At 32.6% G+C, this 25,155-nt stretch overlaps 1 protein-coding gene across 3 annotated transcripts in view; it reads right to left on the bottom strand.

The window, feature by feature from the left end:
* Positions 1-11,176: 11,176 nt before the first annotated feature.
* LOC127096967 (callose synthase 9) overlaps positions 11,177-25,155 on the bottom strand; it is a 51,381-nt gene continuing 37,402 nt past the window's right edge. For all 3 annotated transcript variants that reach the window (XM_051035492.1, XM_051035494.1, XM_051035493.1), the window contains 19 exons: positions 23,661-23,729; positions 23,409-23,586; positions 23,172-23,286; positions 21,414-21,533; positions 20,975-21,090; positions 20,800-20,883; positions 20,609-20,721; positions 17,611-17,663; positions 17,372-17,548; positions 16,508-16,555; positions 15,584-15,742; positions 15,224-15,337; positions 15,062-15,150; positions 14,553-14,708; positions 14,175-14,277; positions 13,070-13,189; positions 12,160-12,210; positions 11,891-12,073; positions 11,177-11,575 (listed from right to left, as the gene is read on the bottom strand). In XM_051035492.1, the coding sequence (XP_050891449.1) occupies positions 11,339-11,575; positions 11,891-12,073; positions 12,160-12,210; positions 13,070-13,189; positions 14,175-14,277; positions 14,553-14,708; positions 15,062-15,150; positions 15,224-15,337; positions 15,584-15,742; positions 16,508-16,555; positions 17,372-17,548; positions 17,611-17,663; positions 20,609-20,721; positions 20,800-20,883; positions 20,975-21,090; positions 21,414-21,533; positions 23,172-23,286; positions 23,409-23,586; positions 23,661-23,729 (2,285 nt within the window). In that variant the 3' untranslated portion in view covers positions 11,177-11,338. The remainder of the gene's footprint in view (positions 11,576-11,890; positions 12,074-12,159; positions 12,211-13,069; positions 13,190-14,174; positions 14,278-14,552; positions 14,709-15,061; positions 15,151-15,223; positions 15,338-15,583; positions 15,743-16,507; positions 16,556-17,371; positions 17,549-17,610; positions 17,664-20,608; positions 20,722-20,799; positions 20,884-20,974; positions 21,091-21,413; positions 21,534-23,171; positions 23,287-23,408; positions 23,587-23,660; positions 23,730-25,155) is intronic.

Here is a 25,155-nt window from a genome sequence, read left to right as displayed (position 1 = left end):
TCTTGGTGGTCAAATAGATTAAGTTCCAACTTTTGAATGATGTGCAATGAAAGGTGGTGGCGGCGACCTAACTAGAGGAAGTGGTGGCCTAATAGAAGGAGGTGGTGGTTGAAGGTGGCAAAAAAACACAAGAAATGGGGAATTTGAATTGAATTTCTAAAAACAAAAGTTTTTTCAAAAACAACTCAATCAAACAATAACACGAACAAGAAAAATAATGATGTGTGCTTTCTTGTTTTCCTTCTTTTAGACGCTTTCTTCAAATGCACGAAACGTATCGGAGTATAAAAGGTTGTCAAATTCACAGTGAAATTATAGTCAACTTAACCGTTATCTAAGGTTGCTATGTAAATGTAAGGTTGATCGAATTTTGGATGAGAAAGAGAATTAAAACGGAAAATAAAATAAAAAATTAAAAGCAATTAAAAGTGAGACCAGAATATGGTTTATGTCAATCAATAGTACTCACACATAAGTCGTATTAATTAGTTGAATTGAGACAATATTTTTCTTTAATAAAAAGAAACTTAATTTAAATGGATCTTTGGGTTAGCTAAATCCGAATCTAGTTTTATTATAAATTTTATACTGCCGATGTCGCGGTTCAGCCTGCTAAAGTATAAAACTTATATTTATTAAAATTAAGAACTTCTAATTAATTAAAAAATCATATGTTTTAAAGATGATACAGACAGTGGTTCGCTTAGCACCAAATTCAAATTTATAGATGTCTGTTGTCGCAACACATCTATTCCTATAAACTCTATTTTTGAAAATGTAATTTAAAATAATCTTTGATGTCACTCTTGATTAATTAAAATTTGATTTTTATTTTTTATCTAAGGTACGCGCTCCTCTCTTTTGAAACGGAACCAATATCTCTAATTTTCAACGCTTTTACGGTAAATGATTTTAAAAATCTATAAATTTGTAAAATTTCTAAAATTTATCCAAGAATATAATGATAAAATTGTTCTAAACGAAGGTGTTGGGTGACAAATTAAATCCCCTTAATTAACCTGTCTTATTTAATATATTTGTGACTGTCTTATTTAATATATTTGTGACGCATGCTTATACAAGGCAATCTTAAATTAAATACAGTGTATTAGCAAGAATATATAGAAGGAAGAGAGGTTAAAATGAGATAATCGTTAGTGTATCAATTGTAAGTTATAAATATTGTGATTATCGTGAACGTTTTAAGCTTTTCAAAATCTATGTAAAAAATTTAATTTAGCTACGATTCAACTTCTAAAACCCTATTTAAAAATAGTTTAGTCTTAACACTTTTATCCATGAATTATATTGGTTTAATTAGTCTCACAGTCTCTTAATTTTATTTAAGATTCTACTTTAATCTTTTATTTAATAAGCGTTATGGTTTAGTCCTTTAAAAATTATTATGTTAGTTAATTTTATTCCTTCTATTAATTTTTAATTTTAAGTATATTATGTGAGAAAATATTATTGAATGTCTATTATAGATTTTATTATTTCTTTAATTTTAACCAATTAATCTTTTTAACAAATATCACACAATTGAAAATGGCTACTCTACTTTATGTAATAAACCATCAGATTTTTTTATATAAATCTTCTTTCCAATTTTCTTCATTATCTTCATCATCATATTCATCAATATTCATCTCAAATCTAGAAAATTTAAAACTAAACCCAAAAAATTTAAGTGTAATTAAACATAGAAAAAGCAAAATTACAGTTGCACCATCTTCTTTAACATGTTCCATATCTAAACATTTACTTTATCTAAATGTGAGTAAAATTACATTCCAAAATCTAGAATAAATCTGGATAAATTTTAATGTTATACATGTATATTACTCTTTCTCTTAACCATGTCTTGAAAGAGAAGAATAACTATACTACTTGACAAAGTCCATGGAGCTTCAAGTGCTTAAAATTTTAGATTGCTTCAAGATCCCTCATTTTGTCAAAAACAAGCATCGTTAACTATGTATCTACTAAAATAACACACTACTATTAATCCTTAATCACCTTTTTATATTCAATTATTTTACACACTCAAAAGGACAAATGGGTCAATACCAAATCATCAATTTTTTCATCTCAACTCTCAATCCTGAGTTGTCACATGTTAGAAAAAATTTCCCTCCATCCCTACTGCACTCACCTTTTACATTTTAGAGAACATTTTTCTTCTCTCATTCGTTTTTCTTTGCCATTTTCTTCTTCTATTTCTTTCTCTCTTAAATCTGTATTTCTTTCTCTACCATTTTCTCTGCCACCCAGCTTCGCTTTCTCTCACTATCTCATTAGTGACTCTTCCGTGAAGCTCAGACGAAGATGTGAAATTTCGAAATTCACTGTCAATAAACCATGTCGTGTCGCTGCGGTTTCAGTTTCTATGTATACCTTCAATTTCAACTAATCATCAAACCCTAGCGTCTTCTCCTTTGTCTTCATTATTCTCTTCCACCACTCCCTTTTCATTTTCTATTTTTTTATTGGTACCCATTTTCTCTTCTCTTCCCTTTTTATCTCTTATTTGTTTCATTTTATTTCTCTTCATTTTCCCTTTTTATCTTAATACTGGATTTTGATTTTGACTTTGTATTTTGAAGGAATATCTACAAATTAGTTTGTCACAAGCTTGCATATTTAAGACTAATAATGAATATGAAGAGAAAGCAAGAGATAAAATTGTTGAACAAAGAGAGCGTCAGATCTATTGAGACATGGATAATGGAGTTCCTTAAATATAAACCTGTTGTAAAAACGATGCCGGAATTATAAAGTATAATTGATTTCTTGATCGGTAAGAAACCCACAAGGGTTGAAAAATAATAAAATAATAAGAACACAATGAAATTGGTTATAGACTAATATTCTTTACTTTCTCTTTGAAACAGGATTACAAGTGTTATAGAATAGAAAATAATCTCTCTCATCCTAATTAGGATTTGCATTATGCAATGAAGAGAGACTAGTGTGTTATTTATAAGAAAACTAACATACTAAATTAATGTGCTTTTACACACAGGCTCATTACACAAGTTAACTTAGAGATCAAGATAACTTAAACAATTGGGCATAACAAATATGCCCAATTCGACATGCTAACAGATTTCGACGACATGCTAAGGTCCTGTAGAATTGTCGAACCAAGAAGCTACCCTTCGACCATACTAGAGTTCGATACAATATCTCACAAATCTCCACCTTCGAGCAAACTCAATAACATCAAGGGAACAAACTAGCTTTCTTTATTTTCCTCAGTATCTTCAGCATCTTGTGCTTCTTTTTCAACTTGATCTGGGAAATGCAATTCAGCATCGACATGCTCCATCTCAACATGAATCTCTTCTTGTTCCATCTCTTCTTCGGATATTTGTGCACTTCGACTAGCATTATCCGTTTTATTGAAATCCATCTCAGCTTCATTGAAAAATACATCTCGACTGGTGATACATCTCATATGACCTGGCTCTAGGCACCATAGCCTATAAGCTTTAACTCCTTCAGGATATCCCATGAACATGCATCTCAGAGTTCTAAGTTTGACCTTGTCCTGCCTAATGTGAGCATATGCTATGCAGCCAAATACTCTAAGTTTGTCGAGATCTGGTGGATGTCCCGACCAAATATTTTCAGGTGTCTTCATATCTAACACAGTTGAAGGATGTATGTTTATCAGATATGTTGTTGTCGAAACATCCTCTGCCCAAAACACCTTCTTTAACCCAACACTAGTTAACATGCATATAACCCTTTTCTAAAATGGTTCGATTAGACCATTCAGCCAAACCATTTTGTTGCAGAGTACCTGCAGTAGTTATGTACCTTGCAATACTAAAGGCTGCACAAAAATGGTTGAACACCTCATTGCAAAATTCAAGGTCATTCTCGGTTCTCAACCTCTTGACCTTCCTGCCAGTCTGATTTTCGACCAGAGTCTTCCAACTTTTGAAGTTCTCAAAAGTTTCATCCTTGGTCTTCTGGATGAATACCCATAACTTTTATGGAATAATCACCAACTATGGATAGAAAATACCTTGCTCCTGAATGTTATTGACACCTCGCAGACCCCCAAAGAGCAGCATGAATGTAATCAAGGGATTCGTGTGTTCTTTTTTTCCTTTATTGAACTTCACTCTACAATATTTTCCAAGTACACAGGATTCACAAAACTTCAGCTTTTCGACTTTGTCTCCACCAAGTAGATCTTATTTCCCCAATTCGACCAGACTCCTTTCACTGATATGGGCCAATCTCGTGTGCCAAATTTTAGTCTTCGAAAAAGGTTTCATGGATGCAACATCTGCAGAACCACTAACAACTTCAGCCTCAAGGGTATAAAAGCCTTGTGTCTTCACGCCTCTTAAGATTTCCTTTGACCCCTTCATGACTTTTAGAATACTTTTCTCTCCTTGGAAAACATATCCTTTCTTGTCGAATTCACCAAGAGAAATAAACTTTCTCTTTAAATCAGGTACATACATGACTTCATCCGACAACCTTATTGACTCATCATAGAGCTTGAATCTCACAGATCTAACATCTGCGATATTGCAAGCTTTATCATTTCCATGCAATGCATATCCACCATAATTCCTCAAACAAGTCTTTGTTTGGAGTCATGTGCCAAGTGCAACCTGAATCCATAATCCACTATTTACTTGAGTCGTCGCTTGAAACCACAAGAACATCAGATGAGTCGAAGTTATCTTGAACAATGATTGCGTTACCATTATCTTTACCTCCATGATCTTTCAGGCGTTCAGGGAACATTTTTCTTGTATGACTCTCCTTCTTATAATGATAACATCTAATACCATATGCATCACCACTATAAAACTTCTGCTTACTTTTCCCCTTCTTCTTGTCGAACTTGCCATCACTCTTTGTGAATTTCGCCTTAATCGGCAGACCTTCACCAGTCGAAGATGGCTTGTGCTCCTTTAATTCGTTCAAATCCTTATAGTACAAGGCCGATTGAAATTATTTAAATGTCAGAGACTCTCTTCCATACAAGAGAGTTTCTTTGAAGTGAGCATGTGTTCTAGGCAAAACACACAACAGTAATAGCGTCTGATCTTCATCCTCGATTTTTATATCAATATTTTCAAGATCAAGAATCAGCTTGTTGAACATATCCAACGGCTCCGCCATAACTTTGTCTTCACTCATCTTGAATGAATAAAGAGCTTGCTTCAGGTAGAGGTGATTGACCAATGATTTGGTCATGTACAAACTTTTGAGTTTCTCCCAAAGACCTGGCGTCGTTGTCTCCTTCGAAACCTGTCGAAGAACCTTATCACCAAGGCTCAATTAGATGGCAATGAGGCTTTTCTCTACCATAGTCATTTTTTCTTTATCCTTTAACACAACGTCCATGGTTGTTGCTCCATTCAATGCTTCTAAACAACCCTCTAGAACTAGTAAGGCTTTCATCTTCAATCTCCACTGGCCGAAATTGTTCACTCTGGTGAACTTTTCAATCTCATACTTTATTGACGAAATCTTCTCCATGCTCACCACAACAATTTGTTGTGAAAACGATGCCAGAATTACAAAGTATAATTGGTTTCTTGATCGGTAAGAAACCCACAAGTATTGAAAGATAAGAAAACAATAAGAACACAATGAAATTGGTTATAAACTACTATTTTTTACTCTCTCTTTGAAACAAGATTACAAGTGTTACAGAATAGCAAATAACATCTTTCACCCTAATTAGAATTTGCAATATGCAATGATGAGAGACTAGTATTTTATTTATAAGCAAACTAACATAGTAAACTAATGGGATTTTACACACGGGCCCATGTAAGACCCTAATTTTGACCTTAAGATCCCTCATGATATCTCATCATTTACATTGGTTTTGGGATCACATCCTAGCATCTTCCTCACCCCTCATTCATTGGGTTTGCATCGGGAGAAGTCACAAAGCACTTGTGATTGTATCATACTTTGTTTTTATTTGTTTACTAACTAAAATACCAAAAATATGTCTATGTGTAGCTTTGTTTCTTTTATAGGTAGTGTGTATGTCCACTTGTGCCTCATCAAGTTCATATCTAGGGTTTGATACCCTCAATGCAAGAGATCAATCAAGGAAAGGTTCACAATGGTTCTAAGTATCATATATGGATCCCCATGTTCTTTATTTATCATTTTGATCAAGAATTTATCAAGAGTTTGAAGCTTGTTTGCCTTGGAAACCCTAATTCATCTAGGTATCTTGTGTGACTTCCTCAGCAAGTTTCTTTAACAATTGGTAAAAGATCTCAAGGGATACTCCATTAAATATCATCTCAAGCATATATGGTTCTCCATGAGCCCAAAGATCAAAATAACTTCAAGTTTGCAAATGGTTCAAGGAGGTTGACTAGAAAAAGTCAACTGGTCAAATCTAGGGTTTCCTAGACCATATCTCCTACACTTTTGTCATATGAAAATTATTCCAAGATAAAAGTTACTCTTTATGATATTACACACAACTTTCATGTTGACATCAAGAGCTAATTTTTCTTGGAAAGTCCTTTTTTATGGTGAAAGATTATAGGTCATTTTGTATGTGCCCTAGATGGAAGATCAACTTCCAAGAACCATAACTTGCTCAATTTTTATGATATGAAGGCCATCTAAGTTTCTTGATTAATTTCAAGATGTCTTCTTCACCTTTGATTCTTTGAGAAATGTCAAATTTTGCATGCAAGGGCATGTGCCAAGAGGAAACATTATAGGTCATTTTGGGTCATTACCGTTGAACAAGCAATTTTCCTTAACTTCTAAAATCTATAACTCCCTCATTCAAGATTCAAATGGTGTCTAACTAGTAACCAAATTGAATAGGAATGAAATATCTACAACTTTGATGAAGGAACCATTTTCATTTGAAGCTCATAGAAAAAAGTTATTCAAGGTGGAAAAATTGATCATTTGACTTTATACTTAGAAATTTTTCAACTATGTTTGATTTCTCCAACTTTCACCTCAAAATTCATCATGTTCCATGGTCCAAATGGAAAAGTGTTCAACAGAAAAGTTGTTCCCCTTCATGTTACCTTTCCAAAGAGTCCAAGATCATGACATATGAGCATTTTTGAAGGACTTGCGCATGGGTGGAATGCATGGCTTCATTTGGTAAGTTTCATAGTCAACTTTCATTTCACTAATGCATGACTTCATGCTATTGTTTCAGGTTGGTTTACACATCATTTTGGACTATTTCCAATCATTTCATGGGCCTATCACACGCACATGCAAGCATGCACACTTGAATTACTATTTTTGGACAAATTATGGAAGTGCGTGAAAATCAATTGTCAAGCCTATAAATACATGCCATTATGCTCAAAATTGAGGAAACCTTGTCCAAGTTTTGCTTCTGCAACCTTCCCACGCTCCATTGATAGGATAATCTTGACGATTTCAATTGAAATCGAGTTTCAATTTCACTTATGTTTTGAAGTTGAAACTCCAAGAGTCCAAGCTATTTGAGCTCTCATTTCATCTCCTGTAAGCAAGTAGAAGCAAGCCCAAGCAAATTAAGATCCAAATCGAGCTTCATCACTGCAAATAGAAGGTGAATTTTGTGAAAGTTTCTCTCTTCGATTCTCTCTCAATTCTTCATCATTTCAATTACTGTTTGGTTGGCTGAAGTCCTACCAATGTAGGCAACAAGATTGAGTTACTTTGAGGTCAAATCTAAGCAACTCAAATCATACTCCTCAAATTTCAAATCCATGCATCTTTTAATATACGTGGAATTGGAAGAAATTGAGGTCAGATTTGGACTCCTGAGGATTTTTCCTTCAAAATAGTATACTCACTTTCCATTTTTGTGGAGGTTGGTGGTGGATCAGTCGGGTGAGGTCCACCGAAGAGGAAGATCGAAGTTAGGGCTCCGATGATGTGTTGGCACCCTTCCAACCGTTTGATTGTGTTTAAATGTTTTAATTATAGTCATTGGTTCAGATTACCATGTGTGTGGCGCGTTTGACTTGGGGCACCGTGTTCAGCATACGCGTGGCCATCAGATTTGTCACCTCAATTAGTGAGGGAGATCTTATGGCCCTTGTTTTTTTCTAATTTCTTTTTATTTTCTTATTTTTCTTTTAATCCTTTTATTTTGATTAATTCATAATAAATTTATTTTTAATCCAAAAAATATGGGAGTTTCACAAAAAATCATTAAATATTTTTACCTTCCATAATTTGAATTAAAATCATTTTTTTGATTAATTTTGATATTTTTTATGAATTAATTGATTTTTGACTTGTTTTTAAATATTTTAAAATACTTCTGACTTTCCAAAAATTCTAATTTTTTTTGTCTAAAGTCCTTTGACCTTGTTTGACCTAGGATAAATCCCTTGGCCATTTATTTAGTGATTTGAAGGGATTTGAGATTTTGTCCATTTAAAAATGCATTTTAATTCATTTTAAAATTGATTTTTAATTGATTAATTGTTTAAAAAATTTGTTGAACCATTTAGTTGAACTTGTGATGGTTGACTTTCTGTTTGGTCTTGGTCATGGTTGATTTGAATTTCATTTGACCAATACTATTGGATTTAGGGGGTTGATGAAATGTATATTTCATCCCCAAAATAGATCAATAGTATTGATCAGATGAAATTCCTTCTATGATCAATTTAGATTTCTATTTCCCCTTTAAAGGGAGAATTATTAAGGTTTAGAAGATAGCTTAATCAAAATACCCCATTGAAAAACAATATTGACCGGGTTGCAGACATCTTTGTCCACAAAGTGATAGAATTGTTTGAAAAAATGCACTAAAAGCCATCAAAATATAGAGCTTTAAATTCCTTTATTTAGTTTAAAGCTTGAGTGTCCTCTTTCTTGGTGACATGCTTGATGAGGGAAGTCATGTCGTCTTCGTTTGTCATGTGGTTGTGAGTGGTGTGAAAAGCATAAACATTTCATAAACCATTCAAAATAATAAAAATAATAAAGTAATTCATAAAAGAAAACTATCATCATGTATTAAGATGATCAAAACTAAAGTAAAATATAAATCATTAAAAAGTCTTAAATCAAGAAAAAAAAACTCTTCAAAAATAATTCCATAATATATACTCAAAAGTTGGTTTAAAAAAAATTATTTCTTAATATGATAAGTGTTTTATTTTTACTTTTTATTTATAAAGTTTATGTCTTCCCAAAAACTTCTCCTTATTATATATAATATTACTTAGGCATTGTCTATAATATTGAAATTGATTAGTGGCATTGCAAACTTTCAATTTAACCTTGAAAATAAAAACTTTAGAAAAATTAAATTAAATTAAATTATAGATCTTTGAATACTGAATATTTTTATCAAATGTAAGTAATAAAAGTTATTGAACCATAACTAAATTTTATTAATCTTCTATATATTTATTTTCAACCACAATGGCTTTTTAATAAATTTAAAGTAAATACTTGTGTTAAGTGCTACTATTGGATATCATATTTTAAATTACCTTTTGCAACCACAATTCAGATCGCAATGCTATTGATGTGATAGTTTTGCCAACCACATCAAATAAAAAATAAAAAATATTTTAAAAAATGGATCGAAGATCGAATCGGGGATACTTTTAATTTAATGTTTAATTGATTTAATCGATTAAATTTACGATTGAAATCATTTATTAAATAAATTAATAATATGAAATTAAATATCATAAACATGTCACACATAATCATATATGTTCATAACTTAATAAAATAAATATTTCAAAAATCTATTACAAATTTAATACAAAAATATTGATAGTGCATATAATAAAATAATATATAATTCTACACTTCATTTCAACCTTCATTTAAGAATAATTCGTACAAATTAAAGAATTATAATAAAATAAGTTAAATTAATTCAAACCAAAATTAAAAAATAAACATTATAACTAAAATAAAATTTTAAAAACTAACAATACTTAAATTAATTAAGATAGAATAAAAAAATAAACAATACAATATACTTAATTAGACAAAAAAAATTGAAATCAAATTAAACTATGACAAACAAGTCATAATTGACAACAACAAACAATATTAAGTTAAACGACAAATAATATTGAACCGAACATTATGACTATGTTGAACATTATAACTGTTTGAAAGAGACATTATGATGACGATGAAGTGTGATGGTAAGATAAACTATAACATACTAACCAAAATTAGAAATTTGTATGATTGTAAAAAATACATAATTCTTTTTTGTGATTAGGATATAGGTTAAACTTTGATATAGACATATTAAACTTTAAAAAAAATGATCATTTTAATTCTTTGGTTTAAATGATTTTGCATGGTTCAATCCATTTTTCCAATTTTACTCTAATTTTTCCCACTAACGGTTTTGACAAATTAACTCAACCAGATTCATATTCGATTTCTGATCCAACCGATTGAACCGACCGATTTGGTCCGATTTTTAAAACATTCACAATAAATATGATTATGAAATCACACATCCTACCATATTAAACAATGTCATTTAGGTTTCTATAAGTTTTTTATTTAAAACTCAATTTATAACAAAACTCAATTTACTTCTAAAAAATCTTAATATTAAGCATTTCGGTCCGGTATATTTCAAACTTTTATCAATCAAAAAGCACACCACAATGGCAGGCAACAATGAGCATCACAACAACAGCAAAGAATGCAACCTCAACACCCACAAATTTGAAACAAAGTGATGTATATGAGCAAATTCAAAATCTTGAACTACTAAAATATGACTCGGTGTAGTTATATCTCTTTGTGATATAATGCTACACTTCGAGATTAGTAAATACTAGCTAGCTTGTTTAGGTGTACTACAAATTTGTGTGAAGCTCCACCTCACAAGCCTTTAACAAATATTGATATCAACTAGAATTAACCTAGATTTTCTCAGACACTGGAATTTAATCATATGCAGTGAATAAGTGCGAAACCAATAACAAACAATTTCAACAAAATCTTGATAACAATTCATTTTAAACTCAAGATTTTCTATAATATGAGCGCAACATTTGTAAAGGAAAGAAATGAAAAAATAGCTATGTCAGCATCTATTACAATTAGGCAGTCCCAAATTTGTCGTTCAGTGATGGAAACTAACTGGCTTCCCCGAATGCAGAGGGGAATTCAAAAATGAAATTGCAAATATTACACCCAATTAGTACACAAACCATTTAGCATATTACTGGAAGAATGATTGTACATCACTATTTACAATAATTAATCGACTTACAAAACAATCTACCTACAAGATTTACCTACTCTCTTCTAAATGAAAAGCATGTCACTTATCATATTTTGATTCGGAATAAGTACACAACTATATCCCAGTATTGGGATTGTTCCCTGCAAGGATTAAAGAAATTTCTAACCCTCGGCTAAAAGCCTGGTTAAACATGAGGCGAGTTTGGAATGTTGATACAAATGGAAACCATGAAAAGAATGCGATGGGCACAAAGATGAGCATGCCCATGGCAGCATCATATAGACGAGCAATCGATCGAACAAACTTCCATAGCCCTAGCTTCTTCATGACAGGCTTCCAAGCCGCAGCAATCTATACAAGGGTCAACAACATATAAAAATCAGAGTGATGCTACATACAATAGAGATATTAAAACTATTGATGCCATTTCAGCTTTCTGATATTTTCAACCATATTATCCAAAAGCGGAAAGATCAAATAACTAATAAATACATTGTGTCAGAGGAAAAGAGAACACTGATATTTCAAGCATGCGAAAGATCAAATAACTAATAAATACATTGCATCAGAGGAAAAGATAACACTGATATTTCAAGCATGCAATCCCACTGCGGAAAGATTAAAAAAACTAGTAAACTCATTGCATCAGAGGAAAAGAGAACACACCGATAAAATTCCCCATCCAGTAGGAACGAATGCTAAAATAGAAGCAAATATGTCTGATACCGATAGGTCCGTCAACACAACTGCTACGATCAAACCGGCCAGTGCTAACAACAGAGATAGACCTTGTACAAATCGCAGCACAAGCTGGAAGTTGACCGATACCTTCTGGCTAAAGGTGAATACCTATTGAGCAAGAATACAAGATAGCCTCAGAGTCAAAATTAGCAACAAACAAAAGTAACCTAAAACCACATAATTCAATGTTGTACCTTAAAAAGAAGTATTAGCACTGCCAGCACAACCCATGAGAATCCATAAACCTGCGCAAGATAGAAAACATAAGCAATCAGTTGACTTCCCTGCAGAGAATCTGCAATAGCAATTGAATATAAAACAAATAAAGCAACTACTTTGTTGTATTGCGGAATAATCCCTTAATTAGTTTCTATTGTTTCCTGTTTTTCTATTTTACAGCTTTAGTTTTCCTTGACTTTTGTTACTGGGATAGATTTCAGATTTTATGGCTGGCAGGTACTCATTAGAATGTGCATTAGTCTATATAATGCCATATTATTATTGTAATACAAATCATCAGAAACATTTAGATTTCATTTTTCTCAAATAGGTGTTCAGAGTCTCACATCGGACAATATATGGCCTGAACATGTCTTTATAAGTGGGGAAAATCCTTATCTTACAAGCCGGTTTTATCATCTCAGAATTTGGGTTGGGCCTAACTCATCCATCTATCTTTTTAATACATTCTCAACACTTTCTGGCAAGCACAACTAGTAAGGAAACCAAAACGTTTGTTGTTTCTTTTACCATAGCACCACATGTGTGTAAAACAACATTTTGGGGCGACTTTCAACAGTAGGTTATGGTGCTTTATGGAGAAGGAGGTGATACCGACGCTTTTAGCATGACTTAGTGATCTTATTGTTACTTTTTCAACAATAACTCTCATTTTATAAATATCAAAAAAATTAATCATTATTGTTACTTTTTCAACAATAACTCTCATTTTATCTATAATACCCTTAATTATTTTTTCAAAAAAAATGACACTTAAAAAGGAACGGAGAAAATATCTTTATTTAACAGTTGGAAACAAGAAAAGAACAATATTTTAGAATTAGTAAGAATTCAAAAGGACAAACAGGTGAAATATAAACATACCGTCAATGAAGTATCCAACCCTTTCACATTAAGCTTGTAGACAATACCATATTGAAAAATGAAAAATCTAAGACTCAGGATGGTCTCTGCTATCCTTGAACCGAAGCTCCTGATATGAGCCTGCAGATGGAATAATTTTAAAATAGTTTATCTTGTCGTCATAATTAGTCATTTTTTCTGATTGGGATTTCTAAATTACTTGGTGAATTATGATGAGTTGGTTAACACAACAGCTTCGTTCCTATCAATATTTTTCAAAAAAATCCACCAGAATCTTTACATTAACCACATAATGCATAATAACATTCAATGCACATGAGAAAAGATGAGCTAGAGCTCCCTTCACTTGGATGTGTGGTAAGACTAGACGGAATAACATTAAAAATGAAAATATTAGAGAGAGTGATGGGATAGTACCTATAGTAGAAAAGATGTGAAAAATAGGCTTATGTGGTTGAGTATGTAGAGACAAGATCAATAGATTTTGTTGTAAGAAGAATAGATAAGATAGAGAGATGTCAAACAACTAGAGATAGAGGAAGACCAAAAAAACTATAAGAGAAGAATTTAAAAAAGATCTCGAGATTAACGATTTGAATAGAAACATGGTCTTGGGTAAAACATCATGACAGAATTTGATCCATGTAGCCAACCCCACTTAGTGGAATAAGGCTTGGTTGTTGTTGGTTGTCCTAGTAATTTATAAGATCAAAAACAGAGAAACCTGGTGAAATAAAACTCCCTCACATTGAAGGAGTCGAGGCAAAGGCAGGATGCCTACAGGTCTATTGTAAAAGTAGCGGACCAACAGTATAAACATAACGTTGCCACTTTAGAACTAGAACTACATATATATCACACACGTTCACTTAGCACATCAATCATTATTCCAAAAGAAAGTAGCATCCCAACAAAGGAAATAAAATTGGCCAACTTTTTAGAACTTGTGAACTGCACATTAAGTAGAACAGATGATGTAATGTATGAAAAGTTACCAATATTTTGTGGGAGTTAAACTACCAAGTGCCAGAATTATCAATGACCATGAAAAAATATACAAAAGCAAGAAATACACTTCAAATAATGTACGAAAAATATTGAATACCAGTTCTTCTTCCCACCAAGCTTCCCAACTTTCTTCTCCTTTAACACCAATTCCACCTCTGTAGAGTAGCCAATTTGTCCAGTCTCGGAAGTCTGTGACTACCCTAAAATACACAATAAGAGAGAAATTCAGAAGATATAAGAGGTTTACCTGAAAGGATATGAAAGTTGAGAAAGTGTGAGAGATTGAGTCCTTAAAATGAAAAAAATGTGATATTCTTGGTGGGAAGCCAAACAAGGCCTAACAGCTCCACAAATGCATAAATCTCTAACTGACTATACAAAAAAAATCTAACAACACGAGAAAATCGCGAAGTGAAAATATAACATAAACAACTATTACAACTGAGGCGTAACAGGCAGCTTAGATAATACTTACTTTTGCCACTCAAATCCAGACGGGTTGAATAAATATGGAGCAAACAACCAGGATAGAGCCATAAACCAACTGCTTATACTCAAAAGAATGTATGATAGTGCACCGTCACTGTAGCCATAAGCAAGATATACTATCAACAGAAGCACAACTTCCAACCTGAAGACAAGTCGATATAGGTAATGATTATTCCCTTCAAGGTAAAGGTCAATAAGGAACTGTAATATTTGAAGCATATGCAGTCTACACAAGAATTTCATAAATACGGAAGAATAAGATAAGAGATATATATCACTGAATCAAGCAAGAATAGGAGACAAGGGATTCAGAAGATTTCCAAGCATTTAATTTTAGCAATTCTTGTAAAACAAGGATGGAGAATAATAAGTAACCAAGACTCGTCTATCTGAGAACTGGGTATTTTCCCAGGAGAGGTTTCCTTATTGCAGTCCAATAAGGACAAAACATATTTCAAATATGTAGAGCCAACTTAGAGAAACGATAAGCCTCACCCTTTAACAAAATGGCTTCGAGAGTAGAGTCTGTAGTTTTCTGAAAATTTGATATGGCGGACGACAAACCCTCGGCCAGTCGCTTGATACTGTTGACAAATAAATATATTAACAATTATAAGAGAAATGGAGTAAAAGGGAGCATAAAGTTGGTGCACAAACCCTTGCACCGCCATGAAGTATTGTCCTTCCAAAATAATGGGTTCTTGTACCCAAAGAAAAAGTGAAAAAAACAGTGCAGAGCTGAAACTGCATTGTGATAAAATTGACAACAGCCTGCAGAACAATAAAAAATAATAAGAAAAAGTTGGACTTTTCTCAAAGGATCGATTTTTATAAAACCTCATTCAATATAAAAGTTCAAAGTAGAATAAAAGAACCGAAGAAAACCAGAGCACTTAGTTCTTTATCATAACAAAATTTTGAGATGAACACACGTGTACCGGGTACGGGTGCTTCACCATTTTAAAAGTACACACGCTTCAGATATTAAGATAAAAACATACAAACATACACACTTACCCTCAAGAAGCCTTGCTCAAGAATAAAGCCCAAGACCATTGGCACAGCAGTGAAGATACCAATTTGGAAGAGAAACTGCGTATTTAAAGCAGCACTCAGAGCCGTGTTCTTGGTTATCTTGGCCCTTCCTTCAATTGTTTCTCCAACACCAGAGAGTGCCTAAAACAAAAATGTTCCTTTATACACCAGTATAGAAATATGTGTAGGTCTTTGTTAATTGTTAGTACTCAGTGCATAGGTATATGAGTTGTGTTCTTGTACCATTAACTTGTATGACATGTGTAGGCAACCCCTTTGATTGATTGATGAGAATAGCATCCTAACTTAAATTTCTATGAAAAAATAAAACTAGGAGAAAGATAAAAATAAGATGGCCAGTAACAAATTATTCATTCTAACCAATTCGACTCTTTCTTCCTTAATTTTTGTTATAGATTTAGACTTCTATACAATCAAAATACAGCTCGTGTTAAAATCGCTTTCTGTTAGAGCTGGTAACAGATCTACAAGCTGTGTAATTGACTCCTTGTCGTGATCTACTAACCTAAATATAAGGGTACTGCAACACTTTCAAGCAATCATTCTCTTTCTTTTCAGATCTATATTTTCTTTCTGCAATTTATGCTCTCAAATTTTCTTCAACCTAGAAATGTAACATGGTATCAAAGCCTAAAGATACAACTATGGATTACACAAATGACAGAACAAGTAATGATAATTATGTAAGAAAAATGTGATAAGCATCTTAGACTTAAGACTAACAAAGGGCCTAAATCTGTTTTAACCACCAAAAATTGGGACAATAAAACACAGTACAATGAATAAATTTTGAACGCATGAAAAAGACACTTTAACACTATGATGATAATTAAGTGACAGAAAGCAAAAAAGTGAAACATCAAAGCATGAAGAAATCCAACTTACCAAATATGTTTTTCCATATAGAAAGGCATAAACTGTCAGCACTGTTAACTGCAAAATGATAAAGGGAAAAATAATCAAATTACACGAGTATAATACTTGAGTATCGTTACACCATAGCTATGACCTTAGTGATTTGGTAAGGTCTACAGAAGTTAGATCTGAGATCATGCAAGAAACTCATATTGGATGAGAAATGGCCTGAAAATATGTTTATGAGTAGGGGGAGTTTTCACCTTACAGACCGGTTTGGTAAGGATCAGTTAGGCCCAATATAAAATCTAAGACTGTTGAAGGAAATGTAGTTCCGTTAAGTGACGGGATCATGACCATTGAGAGCTCTCAAAATGTCTAGGTTGGGCCTAACTCTTCCCTACAAACGGGCTTGTAAGGTGAGGATTACCCCCTTTTATAAACACAACACAGACCATATATCTAAGCAATGTGGGACTAAATTCACCCCTTCAAACCCAACACAATGAAGATGTTGGAGGCTACAATGAAGGCAAGCCAAATGCCGCAATTTACGCGACTAGGGGCAGACCGCAATGATGGCGGAAATTCCAACAAGAGCTTTCAAAGGGGTTAATTCAGTAGAACTGTTGTAGTCAGAGATGAACCAAAATTCCGCCCAAATTAACCACTTTGTCCATAACTTAGATTTGGCCTAACTCAAGCACCTCAATTAAGTCTCAAAGACACCTATTATATGGTTGACTCTTATACTTGATGGTATTATATGTGACTAAGTCCAAACTATTTTTACAAATGTCTTGTTTCTTTATTTTTATATCAAACGTTATTTCAATTTGAACCCTGTGCATTTAATGTTAAAAAAAATTAAAATGTGACACATGAATTGCATACCATGGTACAAAAGTAGTATCCAACTGTTGTAAAGTAAAAAGACATCATCCGGAAGAAATCAAAAAGTTGCCCAAGTCTGTATATATCCCGACTGAGAACTTGTTCACCGTTACCACTTGAAACCTTCCCCTCAAATAGTGCAATTTGGTTGAGGCCAACATCTCTTCCCTTACCAACCTGTACAATTTATCATTAGAGCTGGATCTGTAGAAGACACATCTTTAAATAACAAGCCTCACCTGAATATATTCATGATGAGTAACATTTCCTTGTCGCAAGGTTGAATTGAATCCTGCGAATAAACAAAAATCAAAAGAAGAAAACATGGGGAAATGGTAACAGTGGCAATAAAAAAACACAGGGACATTTAGTTTAGGTTATTTGAAAATTGTTGAATCATATAGAAATGAGGTAAGAATCGTAATTATAATATATATTGCACTATCGGCCATAGATAGCGGCCACTATCAGCCTTTTTTTGCCAGTTTGTAGACCAGCTAATCTTTCTGTTATGGGTATTCACTTTCTGATCCAAGCACCTTGGTCCGTGAGTCATTTGAAGCTCGGGCGCCCTTCTAATTTTTTCGGACGTTCAGTGTTGCTACATTACAGCTGCTGGTCTTATATTTCAATTGTGTTCAGGAGGCTCCTTATTAGAATTTGCTGGCTATTTTTGTTCTCCAGAGTAAGACACAGTAGCGCGACATTAATCAATATGTCAGAAGGAGAAAGAGGATTGGTTCAACTCAATCAAGATGAAGTAAAACGGGCGAGACCCTTCCTTAATAAATTGGAGAAGCTAGCAGGTAATTCTTGTCTAGCATATTAAGCTATTTCCACTTCCTCTTGGTAAGTCTCAATTTTCTTTTGAACTTAAAGGCTTTAGGTACACCCTATAACCAAGATTGGATGTTGCATTCTGGAGCCACCGACCAAATGACATCCTTACCCACACACTTCTCCACTTATTTGCATTGTCCTAGTAACAAGAAAATATCTACAGTAGATTGTATCCTTACAGCAACAACATCACTTTGTGAGGACCTACATCTTCCAATTGCCATTACGAAAGATACTACAACATGTACTGATGACTCACTCTACCCTCTATCCAAACACCTATACTTCGAACATCTCTCACCTACGCATAAAGCCTTCCTCGCAAACCTAAACACTCAACTTCACCTACCTCTCTTTCCAAAGCATTCTCAAGACATAAAATGGAAGAAAAAAAAAGCCATGGACTTGGAAATGAAAGCAGTAGAAAAGAATATTACTTTGGATATAGTTTCCCTGCCAAATGGACATAAACCAGTTGGATGCAAATGAGTATATACTATAAAAATAAAAATACATAGCTAATGCATCTATTGAGAGCTAAAAAGCAAAGCTAGTAGCCAAAAGATTCACTCAAATCTGTGAAAACGAATACAATCATGGTGAGATCATCCCTAGCAACTAATTGTTGTTGAAACTTGCAACAATTTGATGTAAAAAAAACTCATTCCTACATGGAGAGCTTGAAAAAGAGATTTACATGGAATTGCCCGTTGGATATGGTGAACAAAACCGTTGTGAGCTAAAAAAGATGTTACATGGGCTAAAACAGTCACCACGAGTGTGGTTTGGGAGGTTAACTAAAGTAATGGTAGGTTTAGGCTTCAAGCAAAACCAAGGAGAACATTTTGTGGTTCAAGTAAGGATAACAATGTTAGAAGTGTATTCTGATGACATTATATTGACAAGTGATGATGAAGAGGAGAAAATATTGTTAGGCAAGCACCTAGCCAAGAAATTTGAGATTAAGTCTTTGGAAAACTAAATTATTTTCTGGTAAAAGAAATGGCTCTCTCTAAGAAATGGATGTTCATATTCCCAACAAAAGTATATTACAAATCTACTGAAAAAGTCCGGCAAGACAACATGCAAGCATGCAAGTACACCAATCAATCCAAATTTAAAGTTAGGGAACACATAAGAAGATTCTGCGGTGACAAGAGAATGTATCTGTTAAGAGTCCCACATCGGACAATATATGGCATGAACATGTGTTTATAAGTGTGGGCAGTCCTCACTCTACCAATCGGTTTTGTAGGGTTGAGTTAGGCCAAATCACACATTCTTAACATGGTATCAGAGCCTCGTTTAAGATCCGGTGGGCCACCTACTATGGTTTCCGCTATCGGGCCACCCACCATTTATTTCCACGCTCCAGATGTCCAGTCCTGGGCGTGAGGGGGGGTGTTAAGAGTCCCACATCGGACAATATATGGCATGAACATGTGTTTATAAGTGGGGGCAGTCCTCACTCTACCAACCGGTTCTGTAGGGTTGAGTTAGGCCAAATCACACATTCTTAACAGTATCAAAGCCCAATTGACGGACTTATATACTTATCACATACTAGACCTAATGTTGCATTTGTTGTGAGCTTAGTAAGCTAATTCATGCACTTCCTAAAAGAGATTCATTTACAAGCTGCACTTTGAATTATGCAATATGTGAAAGGAATCTCAAGTATAGGAATTCTGTTCAAACAAAATGGATGTGTGAGTCTTGAAGCATATACTGCTATTGACTATGCAAGATCAATTTTGGATCAAGGATCGACTACAAGATACTGCAGTTTTCTAGGTAGAAATCTTGAAACTTATCTAGATCCAATGCCGAAATAGAGTTCAGGGTAGTGGTACAAGGGATATGTGAACTACTATGGTTGAAGATCATCTTCAAAAACTTGAAGATAAAGTGAAATGAACCAACAAGGCTCTATTGTGATGATAAATCTGCTATTGGCATAGTTCATAATCCAGTGTCAAACACTTCATCAAAGAAACTTTAGATAGCGGCCTAATTTGCATTCTATATGTCTCTTCCCAAGGCAACCTTGCAGATCTTCAAACAAAGAAAATGATAGATAATCATTCACCGGTTAGTCTACATCTATTTAAACAGAGTAGTGCATGTACATTGTTGATAACTTTTGAAATATATCAGATATATTTTCTACAATGGTAATATACATTTAGTCACAATATGGTTATCTGATAAGATAGGTGCATCTAGAATTACAATTATTATTCAGTGACTTGTTCCACAATAATTTTGTAGCCATTAGATTTCCAAAAAAGTTCAACATGTTTTAAGTGTAGCGCGTGGCTAAAGTAGGAACATTGCAACATTTTGCAGCATCACCAGAACAACCAAAATTCTATGAAGCAAAATCAACTGCTATACCTGAGTAGATATCTTCACTAATATTGATAACACGAGAAGCCTTGCTGATACCACCACGGGTTATGTGAAATACTCTATCAAAAACATCAGGATGACCATAATGCATCCGAACCCTGAACAAATCATAATTAACATTTTACAGATTTGGATATGAACAGATGAAATGATTATTTAACATAAAATGGGCTTACTTCAAAGGGTTGGCTAAAACCCGCTGACCCAAAGTCACAAAACTAGTTTCTTGATTGGACATGAATGAAGCCAAAGATGACACACTGTACAGTAACATGAAAATTTGTTCAACAATATTCAAAGCAAAATTTAGTCAAAAAGAGAAACAGAGTCACAGAACTAAGCTACACATACCTTCCAGTAAAGACGTGCTCTCTAACACCAAGTATGGTGGGAGGACGAAGACCATGGTCAGAATGAAATTCCTCAAGAAGATTTCTCATCTTCAAAGCCTCCTCAAAATAGTTATCCTACAAAGCATAAAATAGAGAGATTTGTATGAAATTGTAATTGTCAACAGAAAGAACTCAATATATATATATATATATATATATACATATATATATATATATATATATATATATATATATATATATATATATATATTTTCCTACCTACCATTAATAAAGTTTAATTGTCACACTAAATGAAACAGAAAAATTTATAGTAAAATGTAACACAAATTTGGAAAGTCTTCAAAGTAAAAGTGTATAAAATCAATACAACTAAGAGTGACATGCATATTGGGGAATAAAATAGAATACTTATCCATGTAAACTGTTAAATTAGCTACCTGATTCATGTCAATTGTTTGAACGGCATTCCCACGGGTAAATACAATTGCATGATTTTGATTCTCAGGCTTCCCTTCACCAAGTTTGGGATTTCCAGGTAATTTCACAGAGTATATTTCCTATGACATCAAAAGGGTTTAATTAAAGGAGTGAAAAATGCAATAGAATACAAATGTAAGAGCAACCTAAGAAAATATGGAAAACGAGGGATACCAACACACACACACAGACAACAACGAAGATGATTTGGGGACTTGATTTGATGACCAAACCTAAAGTTTTAACATTGCATTCTTTTCAAATTAACCATTGACACGAACATCAGAGGTACATGCATTAGTGCTTACAAGAAGTCCTTCACAATTTCTTTTGTGGCACATTTTCATTACTTAAAACTAATCACTGCAAGGACTTGCTTTCAAAACCTATCCAAAATCCACTAGGCCACCTGTTATAAGGTTTTTTTGTTATCGGGTTACCCACCATTTATCTTCACACACCAAGTTTAATAGTGTTGGGTGTTAAAAGAGACGTATTGCCTGGAAATATGTTCATTAAGTGGGGGTAATCCCCACCTTACAAGCTAGTTTTGTAAGGTTTTCTTTTCTTAACTAAAAAGTGCCAAGACTTGCACTCAAAACCTATCCAAAGTTCGTTTGACAACTTACTGTTAGGTTTCCGCAATCGGGTCCCCCACCATCTATATCCATGCACCAAGCTCAATAGTGTTGGGCGTGAGGGGTGTGTTAAAGAGTCCTATGGCTTGGAAATATGTTAATAAATGGGGGCAATCCTCAACATACAAAATGTTTTTAAAGAGTCCTATGGCTTCGAAATATGTTAATAAGTGGGGGCAATCATGGTTCATTTGAATTTTATTTCATGTCAGTTCATTGATATTCAATCACATTAAAAAATTTAAAATATAGGAAGAACATATAATTATTAACCTTCATCCCTAAATAAAAGATTTTGTTGACAAAACTAAGCTAATTAAGGAAGTTGGTAGTTTTACTAAATTTGGTGACACTTGGTATTGTTTTACTAGTTTACCCTTCAAAAGCAATAATTAGTTTATGATTCCATCATACTATTATTTATCACAGGTTGCATAAAAAGAGGTAACGTAACTAGGGGTATGTTGCTAAAGAAATAAATAATGCCGCTCAAATTTTGAAAAGGGTCCTATAGAGAGGAATGAGAAAAATTCTCAAGGGGATCCAATATTTAAGGACGGAGGTAGTAGTTAGTAATACGGAAATACGCACACACACGCATATCAAAGGAGAAAATCTCATAACCATAGGTGTTTTTTGAATGGCAAGAAAGAAACACACCTAACATAACAAAAGTTCCGGTTCTTTAGCATATATGCCGAGGAACTATTACATTTACATGTATGTAGGGCAGGTAAAACACTGAAAAGTTTGGCAATTTGAAACTACCTGCTACATATTCACAAACTCTAGTCTCCACTAATACCACTTCTCAATTACACCCAAGTTTCACTGTGATCTTTCAAACCAAATAGACTGTGATACCAAATTAATTATGAATGAAAAAGTTGGACAATTATGCTGAGAAAACTATAAGAATTTAAAACAAATTGATTGACCATAAACCCCATTCTCAAAAAAGATAAGAAACTAGATTAAGAGGTAGATATCAAAATGCGACTCGAAAGTGAAAGATGAAAACCCTGGCCATAGAACAGAATGTGGAACGGAAGTGTGTAAAAAAGCACAGAAGAATGGCACCTTATCTTTCCCATTAATATCAGCTTTGACAAGCTTTGAGTAGTATTCCGTGTAAACTTGTCCATCTCTTAAAGTTTCAACAACATCAATGAAAGCCACGCGAAGAGCTTCATTTCTAAAAGCGCAATTAATTGAAAAATTAGAGAAAGCTATAGACTTTAGCATTTGAATAATGAAGAAAATCAAGTAGAATATAACTATGGCAAAAAAGTTTCACAATAACATTGCAGAACTGACCTTTGCATAAGTAAAGCAATATCAACAGCTTCAGGTTTTTGCTCCTCTTTCTGCTTACCATAAATTTGACATGTCACAACATAAGTGAACTTTAGATCCGCCTGAGCACGCGCTTCAGGGGATAAATCAAAGCCACGTGTATCAGATACTTCATCAAAACCAACTCCAGCTTCCAAATCTAAGCCAAAATAAAAGAAAAAGATTACAAGCAGATAACAGAAGGAAAATATATGGGTTTATATTTCCCCTTACCTCCACCTGTGGTCCTCTCCAAATAGGTCTGAAGCATAAGAGCCTTCCTGTAATACATCATCCCCCGAACTGCATTTCAAAGTGCAAAGAATAGAAAATAAGCTACTTCAATTTTTTATGATAAATTCTAAGAGGTTGAAAAGAATTATTATTATTATTATTATTATTATTATTATTATTATTATTATTATTATTATTATTATTATTATTATTATTATTATTATTATTATTATTATTATTATATTATTATTATTATTATTATTATTATTATTATTATTATTATTATATTATTATTATTATTATTATTATTATTATTATTATTATTATTATTATTATTATTATTATTATTATTTATTATTATTATTATTATTATTATTATTATTATTATTATTATTATTATTATTATTATTATTATTATTATTATTATTATATTATTATTATTATTATTATTATTATTATTATTATTATTATTATTATTATTATTATTATTATATTATTTATTATTATTATTATTATATTATTATTATTATTATTATATTATTATTATTATTATTATTATTATTATTATTATTATTATTATTATTATATTATTATTATTATTATTATTATTATATTATTATTATTATATTATTATTATTATTATTATTATTATTATTATTATTATTATTATTATTATTATTATTATTATTATTATTATTATTATATTATTATTATATTATTATATTATTATTATTATTATTATTATTATTATTATTATTATTATTATTATTATTATTATTATTATTATTATTATTATTATGGTGCTATATTGTGTATGTTATAAAGTGGAGAAATTGAAATGGAAGAACCAAAAGATAGTGTTGTATAAGATGCACAACTACACAAGTAGTATACAGAACAGCATTTGTTTTAGCCATTAACATAGTATTTTACGGTTAAGATTATATCTAGTTTATAAATTGCAAACGAATTGTGTTATTTTGACATCAAATTTCTAAAACGATGGTTAATGATGTTAAGTAGATGGTTAATGAATATAATAATGTGTCACAACTCACAACTCATTTACCATCCACTAAACCCAATTAATCACAATTTGTCATTAACCACGATTTTCAAGTGTTCATATATACATCATATACATTAATCAATCCAGATGTTGTCCAAATACATTTATAGGTGCTCAAATATACATGACCCGTAGGTTTTCATAAACCATAATCTGTGTCCAACTATACACTCGAAAATCATTTTAATGACGTTCAAGATTGTGGCTTATCGTGATTATAGATGGTTAATGAGCTGAGACATTTTGTTATGTTTGCAATTTATGTGTTTACACTCAGATAACACACATTGAATACTTAATGATTAAGAACTAACCCGGGAAGTTGTATAGTCTATGAATATTAACAATCAATCTAGAAAGCTGTACAGCTAAAGGAATGTACACAGATTTACTTAATTCTACGCATCTCCTCAAGCTGGAGCATAC

The sequence above is a fragment of the Lathyrus oleraceus genome, chromosome 6, assembly GCF_024323335.1.
Source record: "Lathyrus oleraceus cultivar Zhongwan6 chromosome 6, CAAS_Psat_ZW6_1.0, whole genome shotgun sequence".
NCBI classification, from domain to species: Eukaryota; Viridiplantae; Streptophyta; class Magnoliopsida; order Fabales; family Fabaceae; genus Lathyrus; species Lathyrus oleraceus.
Note: the sequence above shows the minus strand (reverse complement) of the source record. Positions and strands in the feature narration are given on the sequence as shown.